The sequence below is a fragment of the Vidua chalybeata genome, chromosome 11 (assembly GCF_026979565.1).
Source record: "Vidua chalybeata isolate OUT-0048 chromosome 11, bVidCha1 merged haplotype, whole genome shotgun sequence".
Lineage (NCBI taxonomy): Eukaryota > Metazoa > Chordata > Aves > Passeriformes > Viduidae > Vidua > Vidua chalybeata.
The window spans coordinates 6,286,572-6,307,237 of record NC_071540.1 but is presented as its reverse complement, the minus strand read 5'-3'; the positions used below and the strand labels follow the sequence as shown (position 1 = coordinate 6,307,237).

The 20,666-nt window shown below is 42.0% G+C and overlaps 1 protein-coding gene across 1 annotated transcript; it reads right to left on the bottom strand.

Moving 5' to 3' along the window:
* Nucleotides 1-9,951: 9,951 nt before the first annotated feature.
* LOC128793676 (vitamin K epoxide reductase complex subunit 1-like protein 1) lies at nucleotides 9,952-12,307 on the bottom strand. The gene is made up of 3 exons (XM_053953041.1): nucleotides 11,921-12,307; nucleotides 10,840-10,949; nucleotides 9,952-10,370 (listed from the first exon to the last, which is right to left on the bottom strand). Exons 1-3 carry the CDS (start codon nucleotides 12,112-12,114, stop codon nucleotides 10,144-10,146), a joined length of 531 nt encoding a protein of 176 aa, XP_053809016.1. The 5' UTR covers nucleotides 12,115-12,307; the 3' UTR covers nucleotides 9,952-10,143.
* Nucleotides 12,308-20,666: the final 8,359 nt, after the last annotated feature.

The window sequence follows — 20,666 nt, the reverse complement described above, 5'->3', positions numbered from 1 at the left end:
CAGATATGACCCAAATCCAAGTATTCTCCAAGTTCCCCAAGCTCCATATGGATTTCCTTGTGTTCTCCATGAGCAGCAGTGCCACACATGGGACTGGGGAGGGAGGGGAAGCTGTGCTGGCTCAGAGGCAACTGGGAGGGTCCAGCACCAGTGTTCCACAATAAAAACAGGTGTATGGCCATAATCTGGCATTTGCAGTCCCTGAGGTGTAAGGACATCTGAGGCAAGCACTTAACCTACAACTGGAGCCTGTGTTTGCCCACCTGTTCTTGGGCTACTTCTGCCTGAAGCTGAAGGCCTTTGGAAAGACAGCAGGATTACCAGTGTAATTGCAGGAACACCGCAAATCCGTGCAGAGTGAGGTCAGTCACTGGGTGAACGTGGCAATGCTGATGGGCAAGGAGCAGTCCTTGGCTCTGCCTGCCAGCCAGGTGCTCAGTCCCTGGTGTGGTGAAATGGCACCACAGAGCTGATGTTTATAGAAGGAGACAATCATAACAGGAACTTGGCAGGAACATGTTGGCTTTAAGGTTACTCATTATCATAAAATTTGCTTGAATATGCCCTCCCCCGCCACTTGCCTTGCTAGTTTAGAAAGAAACTCAGTTCTTCAGACCTTTCTGTCCTGTTCAAACAATTAACTGTAACCTAGTCATCATTCCTCAGTCTGGGCAAAATATATGTATCTTGGTTTTGGGCTATGGATGTAGCATGTGGCAGGTAATTGCTTGGGGCTTGCTTACTGCAGGTTTTATAAATGCACACTGTATTTCTGCTTGCTTTCCTTCAGTCCAGCTACCAAACTAAAACAACACACTCACATAGTTCATTAATCTTCTATGCATCTATGCCATTAATATTCTAGTAATTTGATCATGGTATCCTTAAATTAATAGAAGTCAGCATTCCTAAAAAGATTATGCACTTTTGCTTTAGCCATGTGACTAATAGTAACAGAGACAGGGACTCCTTCTCATGCCGAGTGCTCAGGTGATGTAAGCACGGCTGGGATCTCACTTTAATCCTTAACAGTGCTCTCAATTCCCTTGGCACCATTGCTAAGGCTGAGACATCATGTTTTCCAGCAGACATTGTAATCCCTGCACTGTTATGAGGCTGCAGCAGGTGAATGGTGATGTCAGAAATGGGGAAGGTAAATAATTCTGAGCCAACTGTGCGCTGCTGTGGGAACTTCTCCATGAGCTAAGAGAGGAAAATGCTTAAAGAAAACATCTAGCTCTTCATGTCCCTGTGATAACTGTGTGGAAGACAGTCCTAAACAAAAGAACCCCAAACCAAAATCAAAAACACCACCACCAAACCCCCTGACAACTCCATTGATTTGCTCTCAGTATTTAGCAGTCTGTAGCTGTGTCTCAAAGGCCATCTGGACACCTTTGTTAAGGTAAAGGTTTATTTTGTGTAGTGAGGTCAGCTCTCATGGAATGGAACTCACTGAGCATCAGAGATCCAGCAGCTTTTGTTTGCACTTCCAGTTTAATAATGTGAGCCATATTGCCAGGTTGTCCAGGGAGGTTGGGGGTGCTCCAAACCTCATAGTGCTCAAGGCCAGGTTGGACAAGGCCTTGACAGCCTGGTCTGGTGGGAGGTGTCCCTGCCCATGGCAGGGTAGGGTTAGGACTCAATGATCCTTGAGGTCCCTTCCATGCCTCAGTGTTCTATGAGTCTCTGATACCAGCCATGATATCACACCTGCACTTTTCTGTCACACCTGTACATGTTCCTCTACCATGCAGTGTGCAGAGGCGATCCCAAAACCAGAAAAAACATAAGGTTTACAATCTTACTGGTGTTGTTCCATGCTTTTTCATTTCAGTGCTGTTTGGCAGTTTCTGCTTGACAGGATTTGTCTCTGGCAGATCAGCACAGCAGAGCACAAGGAACAAGTGCTTTTCAATGGTGAGGAGCAGGTTTGGACATCATATCACCTCTTCTGTATTTCCTTCTGCCAGCTATAACGTGGACATTTTAATTTGTTTTCATAGCTATAAGTTATTCTAAGACTGGTGGAGAAGACTAGACAAGTACAGAAAAGCACTGTTTTGTTATCATTCATTGACAGACTTGGGAAACGGTTTGAATGGCTCCAGGATTATCCAGGGAAAATGTATATTGTGGCTGCAGATCCACGAGAGAGAGTCATGAGATATGAATTCCTGTCCTCCAGGTCCTGGGATTGGGTGTGCCTTTGTTGCAGATTTTCACTTATTGTTTTCATCTCCTAGTTGATCACTACAAAATGCCTAAAACCTGAGAGATGGATTTACTTTTAAACGAATGCAAATAATCATGTTGGTTATAATTGTTATTAGGGCTCCTTTGGGAATCTGTTGTTACAAGCACTCAACCCCTTTGTCTCTCCTTTGGGTCTCCAGGCTATGTTGCAATTTATAAAGATACCAGACCTTAGGCTAAATCAATGTCCTTAGGGTTATGAGATGTTGCTAAATATCAAAACAAAATCCCAGTGTTCCAGTTCTTTAACTTCACTATGTTTAATTAGCCATTCCAATTAACCTTCCCTTTGTGTTCCCTCATGTTTAAAGGGTTATATTAAAAGTACTGTAGAATTAAAGCCATTTAGAATATGCTGAGTATATTTCAAGGCATTCAGAAAGCCTCTCACATGATGCTGTCCTCATTTCAGTTTCACTAATGACTGGTCACTGGGGGCATATTTCCAAACCTCTGCACCTAGGTTGCAGAAATTGTAACAATATTCCTACCTGTGCATCCAGGTCACAGCGTGCTCAGGTGGGAAATCACTTCTGCAGGTCTCTCACCATGTTGCTCTGTGAGCCTGTGGGCACAAAGGATGTGTAAGGGAATAGTTACACATTCTTGCTCTGAGAATTTAGATATGGACAAGCATTTAGTCAGCATTTTTTGCTCAGGGGCCTGACAGAAAGACAAACACGGAATTGGGATTGCTGAATTCTGAGGTCCTCGAGATAATTCCCAGACTTATAAAAACAGCAGTGTGAGAAACAAGGGAAAAGCATGGGAAAACACAATAAGCTTCTCCCAACTAGTTCATAAGATTGGATTCCTGCAATATTATGGACAGATGAAAAATCCCAGGTAAAAACCTATTCAAACAGTAAGAACAATAAATGATCAGTGTTTTCCGTGGCCTGTGTCCCCAGCCACACACCCTGTGCCAGGGACAGGCAATGTCTGGGTCTGTTCAGGATGATGGGATAAGAGACTCTCAAAAACTATTTCTGTAGTCTTTAGGAATCTATGCATTAGGAAATGTATGCTGAGAGCACTCAGTGAGGTAGGAGAATACTATTATGCCCGTTTTATTATGCCCAAGGGTGAGTACATTTTTTAGATTTATGTTATATTAGAAAGCTTTTCACTTATTATTCTCTGTGCCTAACTCTCTGGATGCATTTTATAAGTCATCAGGATTTAACTCGTGGCTATGGATTTTGTTATGGTAGAGCAGGTACCTAAAAAATCCCTGACTTGTCCAGTGTCATTCTGTATGTCTGGTGGCAGAACTAGGAACAAAAACCAGTCCATATATCTAATCTCTGACTCTTCCCTAGGTAACTTTCTCCAGCAGTTGTATTGAAAGATCATTTTAATTCATAGTTTTGTTTGTTGGAGGATATAAATTTCTCAGTGGTGAAATATGATCACTGAACAGCATTTATTTTTCAATTTTCTATATTTGGAAGGAGCTGGGATAATTTGAAGACCAGACTATGGTGTTATTTTAGTTAAATTTGTTCTCTCAAGGAATTTGTCATTAGATCTTCCTTTGGTTTTTGTAAAGTATAGGGAGGAAAAACAAAAGAGATGTTAATTTTATTGACACTGTGATATCATGGGCTTTCACTTAAGAAATCTGTTGGAGTCTGTCTTTGTTTTCTAAGACAAAGTCAGTTAAAAATATATCAGGTTTTGTGTTAAATGGTTTGATGGCATAAATTCAATAAAGACATTGTCTGGTATCCTCACTTTATGATTCATATGAGATACAAAGGAAACTAAGAAATGCAAAGATTAATTCCCCTTTCCTTCTTCTTCTCCTCTGCTTTTCATTGGCAACAGTAAAGTTCAACTGCAAGACATGTGATTGTAATATAATCAAATAACCTGCTGGTGTCTCATAAAGAAGTACTGGTTGTTTAAACGACTATTCATAACAGACTTAGATGTTTCATTGCTGGCGATGGTTTAAGATTCAGATAACATCAAATCAGTTGGAGTATGAGATTCAGCTCCTTTGAAAATGAACAAAGAACAAAGCCAACAGCACTACTGGTGACTGACTGGTTGGGGGAGAAGAAAACAACGAATATATTTAGGATTTTTATCAAGCCCGTTGAAAAATCTCAATGTGAGCTGCTCTATAGGCATGTGATAAACATCACAGAAACTGGAGATAGTGAAAGCTGAAGAGTATGGGACACTTAGCATGTCTAGCTCCACAGTAAAATAGTTTATACAGAGGAAAGAGACGGCTCAATATAAATCATTCTCTAGCAGTTCTTCAGGGCACATTGTTGGGAAACGCCTGCTAGCAAAGCCATCAGTTTATTTTGTATATTGACTTTGAAGACAGTGCAGGGAAAGGCAGAGCCGTGACTCTGCCCACGTGCTGAAATGCTCCCAGTCATCCCTGGCAGGGAAGACCCAACCTTGTGCCTTTTGCACAACCAGCCCTTCCTTGAGGGTATTTCCACAGCAGAGGCAGCTGCTCCAGCTCGCTCCAGGAGTAACTCTTTCATAGAGAGACATTCCTGCAGAAGCACAGCTCTGCAGGGAAGCTCATGTTAGGGAACAAAAGCACTCTAGGAGAACTTAGATGTAGAGAAGTATTTTTTGAGATTCATTTATTAGCCACTGTATTGCTAATTGCTGATCTCCTGTTGAGCTAACCTCAAGTTCGACGGGGACAATGTTTATGAGCCCAGTACTTAAAAGAGGAAATCTGGGGCAAAACTAAAAGTATATGTAACACTGATCTTTGAAGATGCATCATTTTGCCTTATCAGCAAAGGTGCATTCAAAAATCAGGCAGTCCCCACTAAGAGTGAGAAATAAAACAACAACAAAAAAAATCCTTCCCTTTGCTTCAGGCTTTTGGATGCACTGGATTAAGTTCACTGCTAATTAGACACAATTGTGAAGCACAATTATTTATGAACCTTCAATGGGCCGAATTCATGAAAGGAATAACGAGTATGTATTTCCCTTTTGTAGAATTTTAATGAAGAAATGACATTACTATTCATTATTTATCCACTTTCAAATTGTAATGAATAGTTCTACTAGCAAACACCAAATTTCTGTATTTACAGAAAGGCGGAACATGTGTAGATAATAACACAGTTCAGTATGTATGAAATTCTGTAATTCTATAAATATAGAAATAAAGAAATTATCAGCAGGACTATTCATTAAATTTTGAAAGTAGTAAATAATAAATAGGAATAACATTTATTCATTAAAATCCTCCAAACAGAAAATATTGGGTCTTTCTTAAATAAATCCAGTGCAATATTTCTGAGAGAAAGCTGGAGTTTGTGATGATTTTTATTTTTTGTTCCTTTTGACATTGTTTCATATGCAGCCTTTATCCTAAATGCATTTTAAATAACATTAACACATGTGTTTTCATTAAAAGTTGAAATAATACATTATGCTGTGAAACAAAGACAGTTTGGAGAGGCTGTCTTGCCTGGCTGAACAAAACACTTTTTTAGCACCATTCTGACCATGGGCACCTGCCTCGTACAGAAAATGTGTTTGTGCCCGGCTCCCAGAGTAGTATTCACATGTCCCAGGCCCCAGTGTGTGAAGACCAGGGTGCATGAGGGGCATTTTGCCTGCTTAGACCCCCAGACAGCCCAATCTGAATTGCAGAGCCTGCAGCACCCAACTCCTGAGTGGGTTTTACAGTGAGACCACTCAGTGAGTGGAGCCCAAAGCTGCCACCACCAGCAGTGGCAGGACCTGGCACAGGAAGGGCTGAAGGGCTCAGGAGCATGGGTAAGACTGCACAGAGTGCCTCTGATGGTTTTTAAACCTATTAAGTGTCAATAAATGAACTAAAATCCAAAGAAAAGTTTTACCATAATTTAGTTTAATATGACTGGGAGCTGAGCCCTGTGTCTCTCCCCTGTGCAGTGTCACTGCTGTCCTCCAGCCACTGCTTTCCCAATTTTGCCAACAGAGCTTTGCTGTCCTCTGTTCATGGGGCCACAAGGTCAGTGCTGAAGGTTGAATTCATGTAACCTAAGCATGTCTTCCCTTAAAAATACACCTAAAGTTTAATTACGTATTGTATTAATTAATCTTCAGAAAGCTAAAACTTCAATACCATTTTAATTCCTTATACAGTAATTAAGCTCTTTGAACCTAATAAGAACACAGAGCTTGACTTTTTAAACTCCAATGAAGTACAGGATATTAGAAAAAAGCCCTTGCAGATGAGTCAATTATGGACTTTGATAGACATTACTTAATATTTTGGTTCAGTGTAGGCCAACCTTAGGGCCTGAGCAGGTGGCCCAAGTTCCTTGCAGTTTGGGGCACCTCTCACACAGCTGAACAGCAACAGATCTATTATTAAAAGTTTATTCCCGATTAGGGAATACCTTTTCCCTTTATAGCTGAGGTCCTGATAAATCTCAGTGAGTTTAACTCCAGAATCACAGACAGGTTTGGGTTGGAAGGGATTTTAAAGATCACGTGGTTCCAACTCCACCTTCTGCTACACCAAGTTACTCAAAGCCCCATTTACAGAGACACCTGTCTACATGGTGAGATGTTCCTTTGATTTAATGATGCTATAACTAAAATTTAGGGTTCAATATGCACGTAACTTCTACATGAGTGTTACCCACCCCAGTCACTTCAATTATAGCAGGAAAAAGAGACCAGAAGAATACAGAACTGGTCACGGGTTGTTTTGCTTTTTAATGCTGTAGCTCAAAAACTTGGTTTATTTTGAATGAAGAAATTTAGTAAGCAAACATGCTATTCTTACACAACTTTCGATTTTGGGGTCCAACAGAATTTTGGGATCTTCCATAAGAACTTTGGGATCCCCATGGGGAATTTTGGGATCCTCGAGAGGAATTTTTGGGGTTCACAGGGGAATTTTGGGATCCCCTGCTGAGGATTTTGGGATTTCCAAGGAGATTTTTGGGATTTCCAGAAGAATTTTGGGATTAGGGTTAGGTCCCCTGTATCCCCTTCCACATTTTCCCTGCTGGGATCCCCCAAATCCAGGGGAGACCACCCAAAAAAATGGAGAAAAACAAAAAAAAAAGGGAGGGGAACCCCCAAAAATGAGAAAAAACTCTAAAAATGGGGAAAAAAAAAAAACCCAAAAATGAGGAAAAAGTCCTAAAAATTGGGAAAACCCCAAAAAACCCCAGTAGGAATTTCAGGAATTTCCAGGAGTCCTTGTGGCTGGAATTCCAGGTTGGAAGTTTGGAAATTGCAGCCCCTCCCCAGCTGGGCAGGTATTTCCCCTTGGGAGGAACAGGAATAAAGCTGGATCCACCCCAGGAACTCGTGTCGCTCTTTTTCCAGGAAAAATCTCATTTTTCTATCCCAAATCCCACTTTTCCAACCCAAAATCTCCCTTTTCCAGCAGAAATCCAAATTTTCCCATTCAAAATCCTTCTTGTCCCACCCAAAATCTCCTTTTTTCACCCCAAATCCCACTTTTCCCACCCCTACTAATTTTTTTCCTACCCAGAATCTTGTTTTTCCAAGAAAAATCCCGTTTTCCAACCAAATTCCCATTTTCTATCACATACCCTCCTTTTTCTACCAGAAATTTCCATTTTCCCACCCCAAATTCCCATTTTTCCAGCAAAAATCTTTCTCCCTGCACAAATTCCCATTGTCCCCACCCAAAATTCCTGTTTTTCGCCGTGGGACGTAGAAAAGCAAGTTGAGTTAACTTTCAGGCGACGCAGTCAGACCCCCACTCAACACTCACCGCAGCTGGCTCAGTGACAGAGGCAAGAAAGGCTCTTTTTGCAGGGTGTTATTCTAGCGAAGGATATCACGCGGCTGAAGGGAACCCAGCGAGGTAATAGAGGGCAACAACGTGGAGGAGACACCTTAAGAAGGGGAAGGGATGGAGCTAAGGGCTGGGCAGAGGAGTTTGGTCTCTAGGGGAAGAGGGGGGCTACCAGGGATACCAATCCAGTGAGGGGACAGGGAAAGGAGAAACCAGGGGAAGTTAGTCCATTTGGGAGTCTGTCTTTTTCCCCCCAGGAGGATCGACTCTATGGTAAGTAGTTACTGCTGTTTCCAGGGCTGAGGACTTGGGAACTGACCAAGGTGGGAGAGTTCATGGGATGCTACAATCAGATTGTGCTTTCTGTTTTCTAATCCATAATCCACAATAATTTTTATCTACTTTTTCAAGTACCAGGGTTTCAACAATCAGAAATTCTCAAAAACCACAAAACCTGCTCTTAAACAGCAATCTGGTTTTAGGCAGAAAGCTCTGTCAACTCTGGCTCAGCAGTTCGTTATCCTGGTTAACTGGATCAATGGTAACAGCTGCAATTACTAGAGATGACGTTGCCTGCACTGTAATTACACCTCAGTCTTCAGTGTGAGATGGACTGTAGGACACACACTGCAGATTCTCCCAATTACAAACAGGTTATGGAGAGCATGGTACTTCTGTGCTAATCATGTTTTTTATTATATAGAATAAAAAACTAATATGGCACCAGCTAAAAGAATTGGTAATCTGAAGGATCTCCCCCCGGGCCTTCGGAATCATGGATTCCCTCCTGATATTCCATTTTTCTGCCTGTAAGTCCTCATCCTTGTACCAGGAGAGTGACTTGGTCATGAGTAGGAACCAATAAGGTTCCAAGGTACAAGGAGCCGGCAGACTCTGGGCATGGGAGGCTTTGGAGTCTGTGGGAATTGCCCTGGCCTGAGGGGAACCCCCCCGGATTCCTGGGGAACTCCCAGAACCACCACTCTGAGAAAGTGCTTAAAGTGCTCTGAGAAACAGCAAACAAAAATCAAAAATCAATCAACTGAATCAATAAAAAAAAAAAAAAATCAGTCAATTGTGCAGGGGGTTGCTGGGGGTTGAGGTGCCACTGACCTGCCTCTCTGCCCATAGAGGGGTGTTCCAGTGGATGAGAAAGGCCAAGTGTCACTTCCTGAATGGCCTTGAGCAGGTGAGGTCCATGGACAGGGACATCTACAACAAGGAGCAGCTTGGGCACTATGGTGGGGATACCTCCCTCCGCCTTTGCTACCCACCAGCACTGGCACACAGGGAATGGCCTGTGTGGGAAGGGAAGTTGTTTGGGAAACAAGGAAAGAGGTTTTGGAGCAGCTCAGATTTCATGAAGCATCAGCAGACAAACTCCCAGAAGAGTCCACCCACCTTTCCCCAAGCCAAAGCATGATCTGAGAAATGCTCTTTAGGCCTTGGCTTTGATGATCAGACCCTGGGCTCAGCTCCTCTGGGGTTTACCACAAACACTATCTGCTCCAAGAACTGGTGCTGTCCAAAAAGCTCCTGCTTATTAACTAACAGCCTTGGAAACTTTTTTTTTTTTTTTTTTTTTTTTTTTACCTGAATAACATCCCAAATGGGATCATATTTTTGTTCTCAGCCTTCCCCAGAAGGTCACCAACCTGACCTGGCGCCAGGATGGAAAATGCCAGTGTGCCCCAAAATCACCCAGGGCCCCCCAAATTACTCCCAGTCCCTCCATTTTGCTCCCCCCACTTTAATTGTAGGAAGAGGGCACAAAAGAACAACCTGGGATATGCTTACAACAAGATTTTCCTGAAGGTCCCTTCCAACCCTTTGTCCTTTCAAAGAACTGATACACCAACCCCTAATCTGCATATAATATCCTGGTGGCAGCTTTTGACTGACCACATGAAGCTATTTTCATTCTGTGCAGATAAAAAAGTGGTTTAATGAACATACTTCGGGTTTCAGCTTTAATTCCATTTTTGTTACTAAAGACAAAGAAAAAAAAAGGAACAAACCCCAACCATCATTTTTTGTGAAAACACTAGCAGTGAGTGCAGCAACTCTGCGTTCTCTTTAGAGGTTACTTTTTCCATCGTGTAGATCAAAACTTCAAACAGGTATTATTCCTGTTTAGGTTGGAGTAGCTGATCCCAGGCCTCAACCAAATAAATTAGTCGTTTGTAGTTGATGATGAAGAGAATCAAGTTCAGCAAATATGCAATGACGTGCAAAATGCAAAACTCCTTCAAAATGAAGTGCAGAATGCATGCCAAGTGCAATGATGCTGCTAGAGACACTATGGAGGACATAATCAGGATTAGACTTGCTATTGCACTTGCTGTGATACCTGCAACAAGGGAGAGAAAGTTACTACCACTGCTCTCAACCCCCTCCACACAAAGCAGAAAGCCCAAGCACTCAAATTCAAACTCAGCAAAAGTCTGTGTCTAAGTCTTTTTGAAATACTATGCGTTCAAGACTGCTGACAAATCACTATTTGGATGGGTGCATCTAGTTTCTGTCTGAGAGTCCTTTCAATAAGGCAATCCAATGCTAAATATATTGAAGTGAAAACACCAACACAGAAACTCTCATGACAATTATATTAGTAGTAGAAGAAGAAAATGCAATTACTTTTCTTATCAGTTGGGTTTTTAAGACCTTTGGACAGATGTATCATGAGACTGGTACAAAAAAAACCAAAATAAGATCACAAGCATTTGTCTGATTTCTTGTAGATTGTGTAATGTGTAGAATGCACTCCTCTTTCACCACCAGACCTGCTATATACTTTAGGCTCTAAACCAAATACTTACCAAGTAGCATTTGTAGTATATAAAACACTAGTCCAAAAACACTGTTTGACTTATTTATTGCACTGTCCTTTCCAAAGATGAAATCCACCAGACCAAGTCCTCGACCCCATCTGTAAAACAGTGAAACTTATTCATATTTGGGCACCTATTGCTTTACATCAGTATTTTCAGTTCATCAGTTAGGAAAAGAAAAGGGAGGCATATATTCTGACATCACTACTGGAGTCCTATGTGAAGTTCAGGGTTATCCTGGAATACCAAGCAACTTGCAAGAGGAACACTAGATAACAGCTTGATCCCACACCTTACTGATTAAAGTTATTTGACACACCAGAAACTACCAAATTCACAGAGTTGCAACTTCACCAAACACTATGTCTGCTTCCTAGGGCTGTGGTTTAAAGCTGTTTGGTCAACTGAACACTTCCTTCCTCCATCCACAGCTTTAGCAGTTCTCTCCCCCACAGTAAGTTGGACGGACACATGCTCACTATACAGGTGAGGGAAAATGGTATAACTTGGTAAGAGTTGTTAGCAGCTCTGCCAGTGGTTACCTCGCTGACATCAGAGCAAGTGAATCAGAACATATATTTGCACTTTAGCTGCTCCTGATCAGTCTAAGATTAGGAAGAAACCCAAATCTGTCAAGCAGACAAGGTAGGGATGGCACCATACCTATGATGTTATGCATCATAGACCTAATTTGCTAGAGCTCTTGGACAATGAGACACTTTGAACTAACATCTGAATTCACCACAAAGTGACTTTCAACTTTCTATTGATAGCTGCTGCTGCAGTAAGTTTACCTCCTGCCTCATTCTCCAGCCCATACAGATCCCCAAAAAAGCCACTCCCACAGCCGCCCTCCAGTGATGGACCTGCCCAAACCGGGAACGCTAATTTCCCCGCCTGACCGCCTTATGACCCCCCGGCACAGCTCCGGCCGCCCGGCCCGCTCCCCCTCAGAGAACCGGCCCAGACCCTCAGCAGCCCCCAGGGCACCGGAGACAGCGCTCCGAGCCCCCGAGTCCGAGCCCCGTTCTCCCTGAGGGGGCGGCCGCGGGCTCTACCCCTGCCTCACCTGGAGGTGAGGGCGGCGGAGCAGCGGAGCTGCTCGCTGAGGTCGCACAGGGCCTGGTAGTGGATGTCGCGGGCCTTCTCGCGCTCCAGGTAGAAGGCGTAGAGGGAGAGCAGGATGCCGGCGGTACACACCACGAACCGAAACATCCGCTCCCAGCGGGGTAACGGCACCCGCAAATAGCCAGGCCTCACCATCTCACCCCACACCTCCGCCCTACACGTGTGCCCGCTCTTCCCCCCACGCGCGGCCGCTCCTCATTGGCTCGCTGGGCGGGTGCGGCCACCCCGGCCGGCCCCACACTGCTCGAACCTGTGTAAACATTCCGGGACTGCCGTTCGCCAGTGCCTATTTCCATCTGCAAAACGTTCCCTGGTCATCAGATGCTAAGCAGCGCAGAAATCTTCAAGTGATACAGGAGATTCCTGTCTGTAGAAATAAATTTCTTCTAAAAAACAAACAATCAGGAATGCCAGTTCCTTCTGGGGGTGGTTTATCCCCGTTCCTTTATGTTTCCCTGGGTCTGGGGCAGTCTAGTCTCACTTTCCTTGAGTTTCCCTAGATCTGGGGTGGGTTTATTCCCCTTCCCTCATCTTTCCCTGGATCTGGGGGGATTTCCTCAGCTTTCCTTGAGCTTTCCTGGATCTCAGGGGGTTTATCCCTCTTCCCTCATCATTCCCTGCAGTGTGTAATGTGTTCAGTGTGATCAGAGTGTGTGTAACAGGTGCGTGTGCTCTGTGTGTGTGCGCATGTAACAAGCGTAGGGCACACAGTGAGCGTGTGCGGTGCATAATACACGGAGAGTGTGCAACCAGGATTGGGGTCAGGAAAACTAGAGAGAAGGAGTAAGATGAGCACCTTTAGGGACCCCCAAATCCTCCTCAAAGACACTCAAATCCCCACCCCAAGTCCCTGAAAACTCTTGTAATGAAGCACACACAGACCCCTGGGGAGATCATAGAGACAGCCTGAGGATTCTGCCTGATTCCATTTCCCATCTGGTCAGGATCTGGCTGTTGGGATTAGCCCTGAGAGACCCCTGCTCCCCTGCCAACGGGGTGGCACCCACTCCCCAGCCCTTCCCAGTTCAGAGCATCATCTGCATCCCTATGGAACCTTAACCTTTCCTTGTCTCTGGTCCATTCCCCCTCTCCCTGTGGACCCTTCGACCGTAGCAGGATGTACAGAAGTTCTCAGACAGTGACAAGCTCTACCTGCAGCAGCTGTCAGGAACGAGCCTGGAGGAGAAGAGGTGGGTCCAGGAGAGACATTGAGACATGACCATTATTTTAAAGAAAACCCTTTCCCTTTCCAAGGTCATGACCTGATGTATATTGGGTGCAGGGTGGGTTGTAATCCTCTTCTGGAAATCTGCAGGGAGCTGAAGTTTGCCTGGAAAAGCTGCAGATTTTCCCAAGGTCAGGAATGTGGCAGCACTGGGGGAGCACCACAGAGCCTTCCCCAGCCAGAGAACATCAGGGCTCCTCTGTGGCTGAACCCAAATGTTTCCTGGTCTGTGTCCTGCTCCTGTGTAAGGTGGGGAGGAAAAGCCAAGGGCTGGAGAGCTGGGCAGGAGGCTCACCACCTCATCCCCTTCAGCAGATCCTGATCCTGAGCAGCTCAAAACAGGACTCCTCAGATGGACACTGAATCTGCATTTTTCACACAGCATTTCAAGGATTTCCACGTGATTCTCAATAACCAGAACTTGCAACCCCAAGTAATCTTGGCCTCCCTCCATAAGGGCTCAGTTACAGATGATGGCACGTGACCCTTGCCATCAGATTAGCTTAAAAACATCTGTTTGGCTTTGGTGGCTTGGATCCTTCTGCAGCAAGCTGCTTTTCCTTGCTTTTTCAAGTTTCTTGTATGTAACATTTACATGGTGATCTTGAAACAATTTTACACATAATAAAGTTTAACTATTTGATATTTTTCATTTCAAAACTAAATAACAGACATTTAAGAGAATGTTGTTTTTTTTTTTTTTTATGACACACATGATAGTATTTTAGAACAGCAAATGACATCCACTGTAAATTTTTTGATCTTTCTCTAGCAAATCGTCTATGAGTAAAGTTTGCCTGTATTCATGATTTTTTTTCTCAAGATGCTTTACTGCTCTTGGTAGAACTAACATCTGCTTCTCTGGGGAAGCTCCTATTTATGACAATTGGAGATGTTTTTGAAAATTCTTTGAATTAAACTTCACCTGCTCAGAAGTGTTTCCACAGGAGCTGACTGTACATGCAGAGTTTCCACTGATGACATGTGACAGAGCTGTTAATCCCTCTTGACTCTGATGTACGATATCACATTTCAGGAGCTGGAGCAATCCCGTGACATTCGCACCTGCACAATAACATTTACCTGTCAGTTACCACGAGCTCTGTTCCCAAGCAAAATCCCTGGCACGAGCTTGTCCATTGGCTGAGGAGCAAGGAGCTGACTTTCCCCATCAATATTCCCCTCCAGACTGCTTCTGGAATTGTCATGGCACCTTCTCTTGGTGGTGACCAGAGGGCAAATCCCTCTGCCCTGTGCTGGTCCAGCACAACCCCTCCAAAAGCAGCCACTTTGCTTCTCCCATTCAAACACAGAAATTTTGCCAAGACTTCTGTTTCAGCCTCCTGCAGAATGAAATCCAAGAGGATAATTGTGAAAAGAGAAACACTTTTGCCAGCTGAGTCTCAATTATCACATCAGCATCTATATTCTTGTGTGTAAAATATCTTTCTTTTCTTTCTTTTTTTAACAAAAAAATCATCAACATTCCAAAGTGCAAGAATTCTTTTGGGATACTTGGTGATGAAATCTCTTATTTTCTCTAAGGACGGACTGTCCTTAGGGAATTGCCATGAGTTTTATGAAAAACAATGTGTTGCAATGTAATGCAACATTATGATTTAAATGCAATACTGAATGATTATCAATTCTCTTAAGTGCTGAATTTGCAGCATCTTTTTTTGCACACTCTTAAGAAACCAAACACAGGAGAAAAAAGCCTCCAAAAAATAGAAGTGATGTTTCTGATTAAAGCAATACCTGTGCACATCATAATTTGATTGCAAATATATTTTTAAGCATGACACTATTTATGTTGGAAATAAAAAAAAAAATATTTTCAGTTGTTTTCACATCTCTAAATCAAAGTACTAAATGGAGTCTTCCCCACTAGCCTTTCTGGGCATTTTGCTCATACCTAAATCTTTACATTAAGGCCAGAATATGACAACTGGAAAAATAAAATTTTTTAAAATATATTTTTTTTCTTCTTTTGATGAGGTAAAACCACTTAAGGTTTGATGACTTGAATAAGCATGGACAACAGGAGTCTTCTTCAGCTAAAGAAAAATGAATATGCAATGCCTTTGACTTTGGAAGGGTGTTTCCTTGGTCAAGAGGACCAGGTCCTTTCACTGATTACATATCATCCCTTTTCATCTTCCATATGTCTAACTAGTTCTACAATTAAAATAGATTGCATGATCTTCCATCTAAATCTTTCTCTTTAAGAAAAAGAGAATTTAAAACTTAATTTATGAACTCTGATCTTATTAACCTTCCATTTGATTTGCTTCTGGGCCTTGATCTAAACAGGCTATTATACGTTCTGCTATTTTATTTGGTATGTGCTATTTCAAGGCACTCTGAAAACTAAAGCTCACCTGCAAAACCAAAATTAAACATTTTTTTTCTTTTCTGCATCTTTGTTCAGTGTTCTAAATCTCATCATTTGCTTCAAATCTTAGGGAAAAAATAAATTAAACAATCTGCATTAATAAATAGGAACTTTGTTGGGTTTTGCCAGTGGTTTCCCAAGCAATCCCTTTCTGTCCAGAGCACAAAGCTATTCTCACTTTTGCCTCCTCCCAAAGGAATTTGTACTCTCCATTCCTGCTGTTTCTTCAGACATGCTTTGTTTTCTTTATTTCTGCTACTTACATTAACCCAGATTGTCTTTATTTCCTTCCCCCCCACAATGTCTTGATTCCTTTCCTCCTCCTACAGACATCATGACCTTAGCTTCTAAAAATCAGTCAAGCTGCTTCTTTTCCTCCCTAGTTTTTACCATCTTATTTGCCCATCTCAGTTTATGAATGCTCTGCCCTCCATTCTTCATTCCTTTTATTGCAGTCTAACATCCCCTTTCTTCCCTTTCATTTTCCAGGATTCTGCCTTCTTCTCAATCTCAGATCTGATTATTGCCCTGGATTCCCCTTCCTCTGAAGTGCCACATCTGCCTTTGGCTAGTGATGGGCACTTCTGCTTCCATTCTCCTGCTGGCACTCAAGATGAGGGAAGGTGTTTCCAAGGATGCAGAGCTGCTCCTCTCGGGAGCAAGAGCTGCATGCAATTTAGATTTTTTTCCCTTATCACTGAACACATCCTACCTGTGAATTTCAGCATTCCTTCCTCTGTGCATTAAAGAACCACAGCCTGGGCAGGGTTTGGTGTTGTGAGGCAGCACCACATAATTCCCCATCACTCTGGGTATCTCCTAACAAAGGGTCAGGACCATGCAAAGATAGAAAATGTTCTGTATTTAGGATCAGATTTTTGTAATTTCTCTGCTTACAAAGCTTGCTTTGTGTAATTAGGTTGTCTTCTGCAAAGGAAAAGGATCATCATTCAGGTGTTTTGGGTTTAAATATTTATTTTTTAATAAATTCCAGAAGATATATGCCAATAAAATCAGAGGTTTGCAAGTACAATCATCAGGACTAATAAGAAGGCAAAGAAAAAAAATGTGGTTTTTGCAAGAAGAAGAAACAACCAACAGTTCAGGTCACATTTGCCTTCAATAATATAAAAGTCAGGCTGCACCAATAGCCCAGCCAAGAGGATTAGTCTACTTTGAGTCTGTGGTGACTGAATTCACCGTTAATAGTTCAGACTTCACCCTGAACTGAGTCTTCCCCAGCTATGAAGTAAAGCAGCCATGGTCCAACATATGCAGAGGGCTGGAAGGACAGAGAGAAGTGCTGGAATTTCTCTCTGTGCAATACAGTAAGGCTAAAGTTCTGTATGCTGTTAAAAAGATTGGACTGAAAGTACAAAATCAAATATATATGCAAGAGACAAAGTCATGCTGGATTAGAGAATTTTTCCAATGTAGATTCATTTAAAATATGTCACAAAAAAGGGTCATTAATACAATGAAGAAACAGTTTTTTTCCCCTCTGCTTACTGTTTTCTTTCTTTGTTTTCTTTCTTACTTTAATTCTATTATTCTCTTTTCATGGTTGCTAGTTGCAATTCTTTTCTTACCAATCCCTGTGTACAAACCCACCTGCCCAAACAGGCTGGTTTGGGGATCAACCTTTATCTTTCATGAGTCATTATTTTAATAGCATGCTGTAGATTTTAGAACTTTGTTTTTGTTTTATTTCCAATGGCTGTGTATGGCCTTTGCACAGTTTTGGTGCAGCAGTGATAATCCAGGACAGCCACTGCACGAGAGTGACCTGGCACAAACACACACAGACACATGAACAAACGGGTACTGATATAACTTTTTATGGCAAGCAGAGCAGGATTCCACCCATATTTCTGGTACAGAGGGAACAGAAGTTAATTTGTAGGTTGGTGAGAGAGAGCTTGTGACACTGCACTCCATTTCACATCAAGAGACATTAACTTGAAATTACTGTTTCCAAGGGAAACACTTATGACTCAAAGCATTAATTTGCATTAGTCCACGATAAGGCTAGTCTGTAAATTGAGTTATTGAAAATAACTCGCAACCATAGCACCAAGGAAGGAATTAACTGGGAATGTTGTTCTATAAACATAAGTGGATATTTTTTTTTCCAGGTAGTTAAAATACTAAAAGTGTGCAAAATGTCATCAATTTAGTTTTCTAGTAAGGTCATCCTTTAACAAATTGTCACTATGGAAGTAATCAGTTTGGATAAATTTGCGTTGGCTGTGTTTTATCTCCTCACTTTTTAGTTTCATGTGAACAGCCTATTAAAACCCATGGTTTGGGACAAGCTCTACATTTTTCTCTTACAGCTGTGAGGACAATGGTCATTCTTTACAAATTTAGTTCAAGGTAATGTGATGTTCTACCCAATCTGGCAGAAAGATTTATAACTCAGCAACTGGGGGCTAAATTTCTGTGTTGTAAGCAAGTCTAGTCTCAGGGAAATTTCACCTCTTTTGAACATCATAAAGTTTATTTAGAAAAATCTCCATAAAAGATGCTCTTTACCCTTAGTGCACTCCTACAATATCCACTCAGGGTGAGTTAACAATCAGCAGTATTAACTGAAATCTATGCCAACAAAATTATTCAAAATACTTACTGATAACCAGCTGCACATGTATCACAACTTTTTTTCAATCTGGGTCAGCCAACATTCCCCCAAGTAAATATAGCCAAGCAGGTACAATTTTTTCAATTCTCACTCAGGTTTCCATTCTCACTCAGCATCATGACTTTGATACAGGAATGGAAATGTTTGCAGAATTTCTGGTCTGTACTACAGCTGGTCTTTCTTTTCAGGAGCAGCCCAGACTGACACCCAACAGACACCACAGCCCCCCAGGGAGACATGTCCCCACTCTGCACATGCACAGGCAAAAGGTACACAGACACCCCATTGCCTTTTGGCATTCTCCAAGCACCCTTTCAGTTTATTCGATCCAAAGGTACTCTGGAAGAGGAGAGAGGAAAACAGTGAGGGCTATTTTTCCAGACTAAGGATCTTTAAATCCAGATGCTCTCTCCTTGTATTGCATTACCATCTGCACCTATGTTTGTAGCAGAAAACCTTTAGGTTTTCTTTCTTTCTCTTCAATTCAAACTGAAGAACAAACTTCCAAACCGAGCAGCACAGCCAAGGTTTGCTGGGGCACTGAAGTGCCGATGAGTTTGTCCAAAAGGCATGGCCTGAAGGACACAGATATACCAATAAATTAAATTGTTTCCCCTTCCCCAGGGTGATGTGGTGCCCAGGTTCACCTTTTGGGCTGGAGGGGGTGAAGCCAGCTTTGAGCTGCCCCAGCAGAGGAAAGCCCAGGGCATGTCTCACTCCAGGCATGGCTCTCCTGGCTTAGACACAGGGTGTGTGGGTTCCCACCTGTACACCCACATGGCCAGTGATGGGAATGGTCTGTAAGGACAGGTGACCCTGTCAGAGGTGCAGGTGAGGAGCACTGATGCAGGAGCAGGCTGCAGTGCTGTTTCTGTGCAGGCTGTGCAGTTCCCTGCCCTCTCCCATCCCTATTCCAGCTGCCTGCCATGCCCGACAGGGCACCCCGCCGTGTATCTCTCAATTGCTTCTCATGAGTAAGGACATTATTTTTGATCCAAACTAATATGTAATTATCTATTTCAGAATGTTTTATTAGGAATTAGAACCCTTTTTATATTTTAACCAAACATATTCATTTCACAGCATGTTAAAAATCATTTTCTCTCTCCTAACTGTGTTTATCCTTTCCCTGTAATATTTCACAGCTGAAGTCCTTTTCTAAGAGAGCTTGAAAAATATTATCTGGTTATATATTTTTTTTAAAATTGAGCATGTATGGACAAAATCTACCCTCTTCTTTCCTGTCCTTAGCATTCTGAAATGTACCTGTGTTCAAATATTAAGAAATAAAACAAATATAAATTATGCATTTTCCAAGTTAATTTAAAATGCATTATGCACTGCTTTGTTCTCTGGAATTAGTATTATTAAGGGGACAGATCTGTATGGATTAATTTTGAGTCAGTTTATTCACTTCTTTGTAATTCAGTGGCAAGAATTTCTGTCCCCAGGCATCAAATTAAAATTTTTACTGTAAGTAACACATACACAATATAGACCTTTTTGTATTGTTTCTTTGTTTTTCTATCAGACAACATATTTACATATTGTATTATTTCACAAAATCACCTCTTTCAAAGTAAACAAAACTTCCCCTCTTCTTGAAAATTATTTTAATGTTCCCATTGTCATTGTACCCAACTGGAACCTTGTTCTAGTTTTGAGGGTTTTTGCCTTTCTATCAATAATCACATAACATTTAGCTGTGTCTTCCCTGAGATGTCTCACAAGCTGAATAATCATCCAACATCTCCTTTCTTCCAAATATTTTTGGTGGTGTTTGAGCTGCTGCTTTACAATTTTTTTAAAAAAACCCAAGCTATTCAATAATCATTTTAAAATAATGTCTTATTGCAATAATTCTTTGCACTTACATGTTTTAAATCTTTATTTTTCCCTAAACTGAGCAAGAAAATAGAGGCTGCTTTCTTAATTAGTCTTCTTTAAACAAAATATCCTTTCATATGCACTAATAAAGACTAAGGATCATTTCTCTCTTGTTTAAATAACTGCTTGCTGTAGTATAAAATTGTAAGAGACATGATGCAGATCAAGATGCTGGCTTGAAGTGGAGAAGAGGAACAAGCAGTGCAATAATAAGCAGATTTTAATGATTTACTATAAATCAGCATTTTTGCCCTGTCAGTGAGATTGAAGAGGCAGACAGCTCCTCACATGTCTGCCTAGCAAATGTCTTCCTGATGAATCATGTGCTCTGAATCACTGATCACAACATTCAAACAGCACATCCAAATAATGAGGAAAACATATACACAGCATTCTTACGCCGAGTCTAAAACTGCAGGAATATGTGTTTTCAGTGGTGTGGTAGTTAAACCCCTACATTGATACTGTGTCTGTTCTGCAGAGGGTAATATAAGGTTAACTATTGATGCCCTAGATTTACTTCCATGTGTAAAACCAAC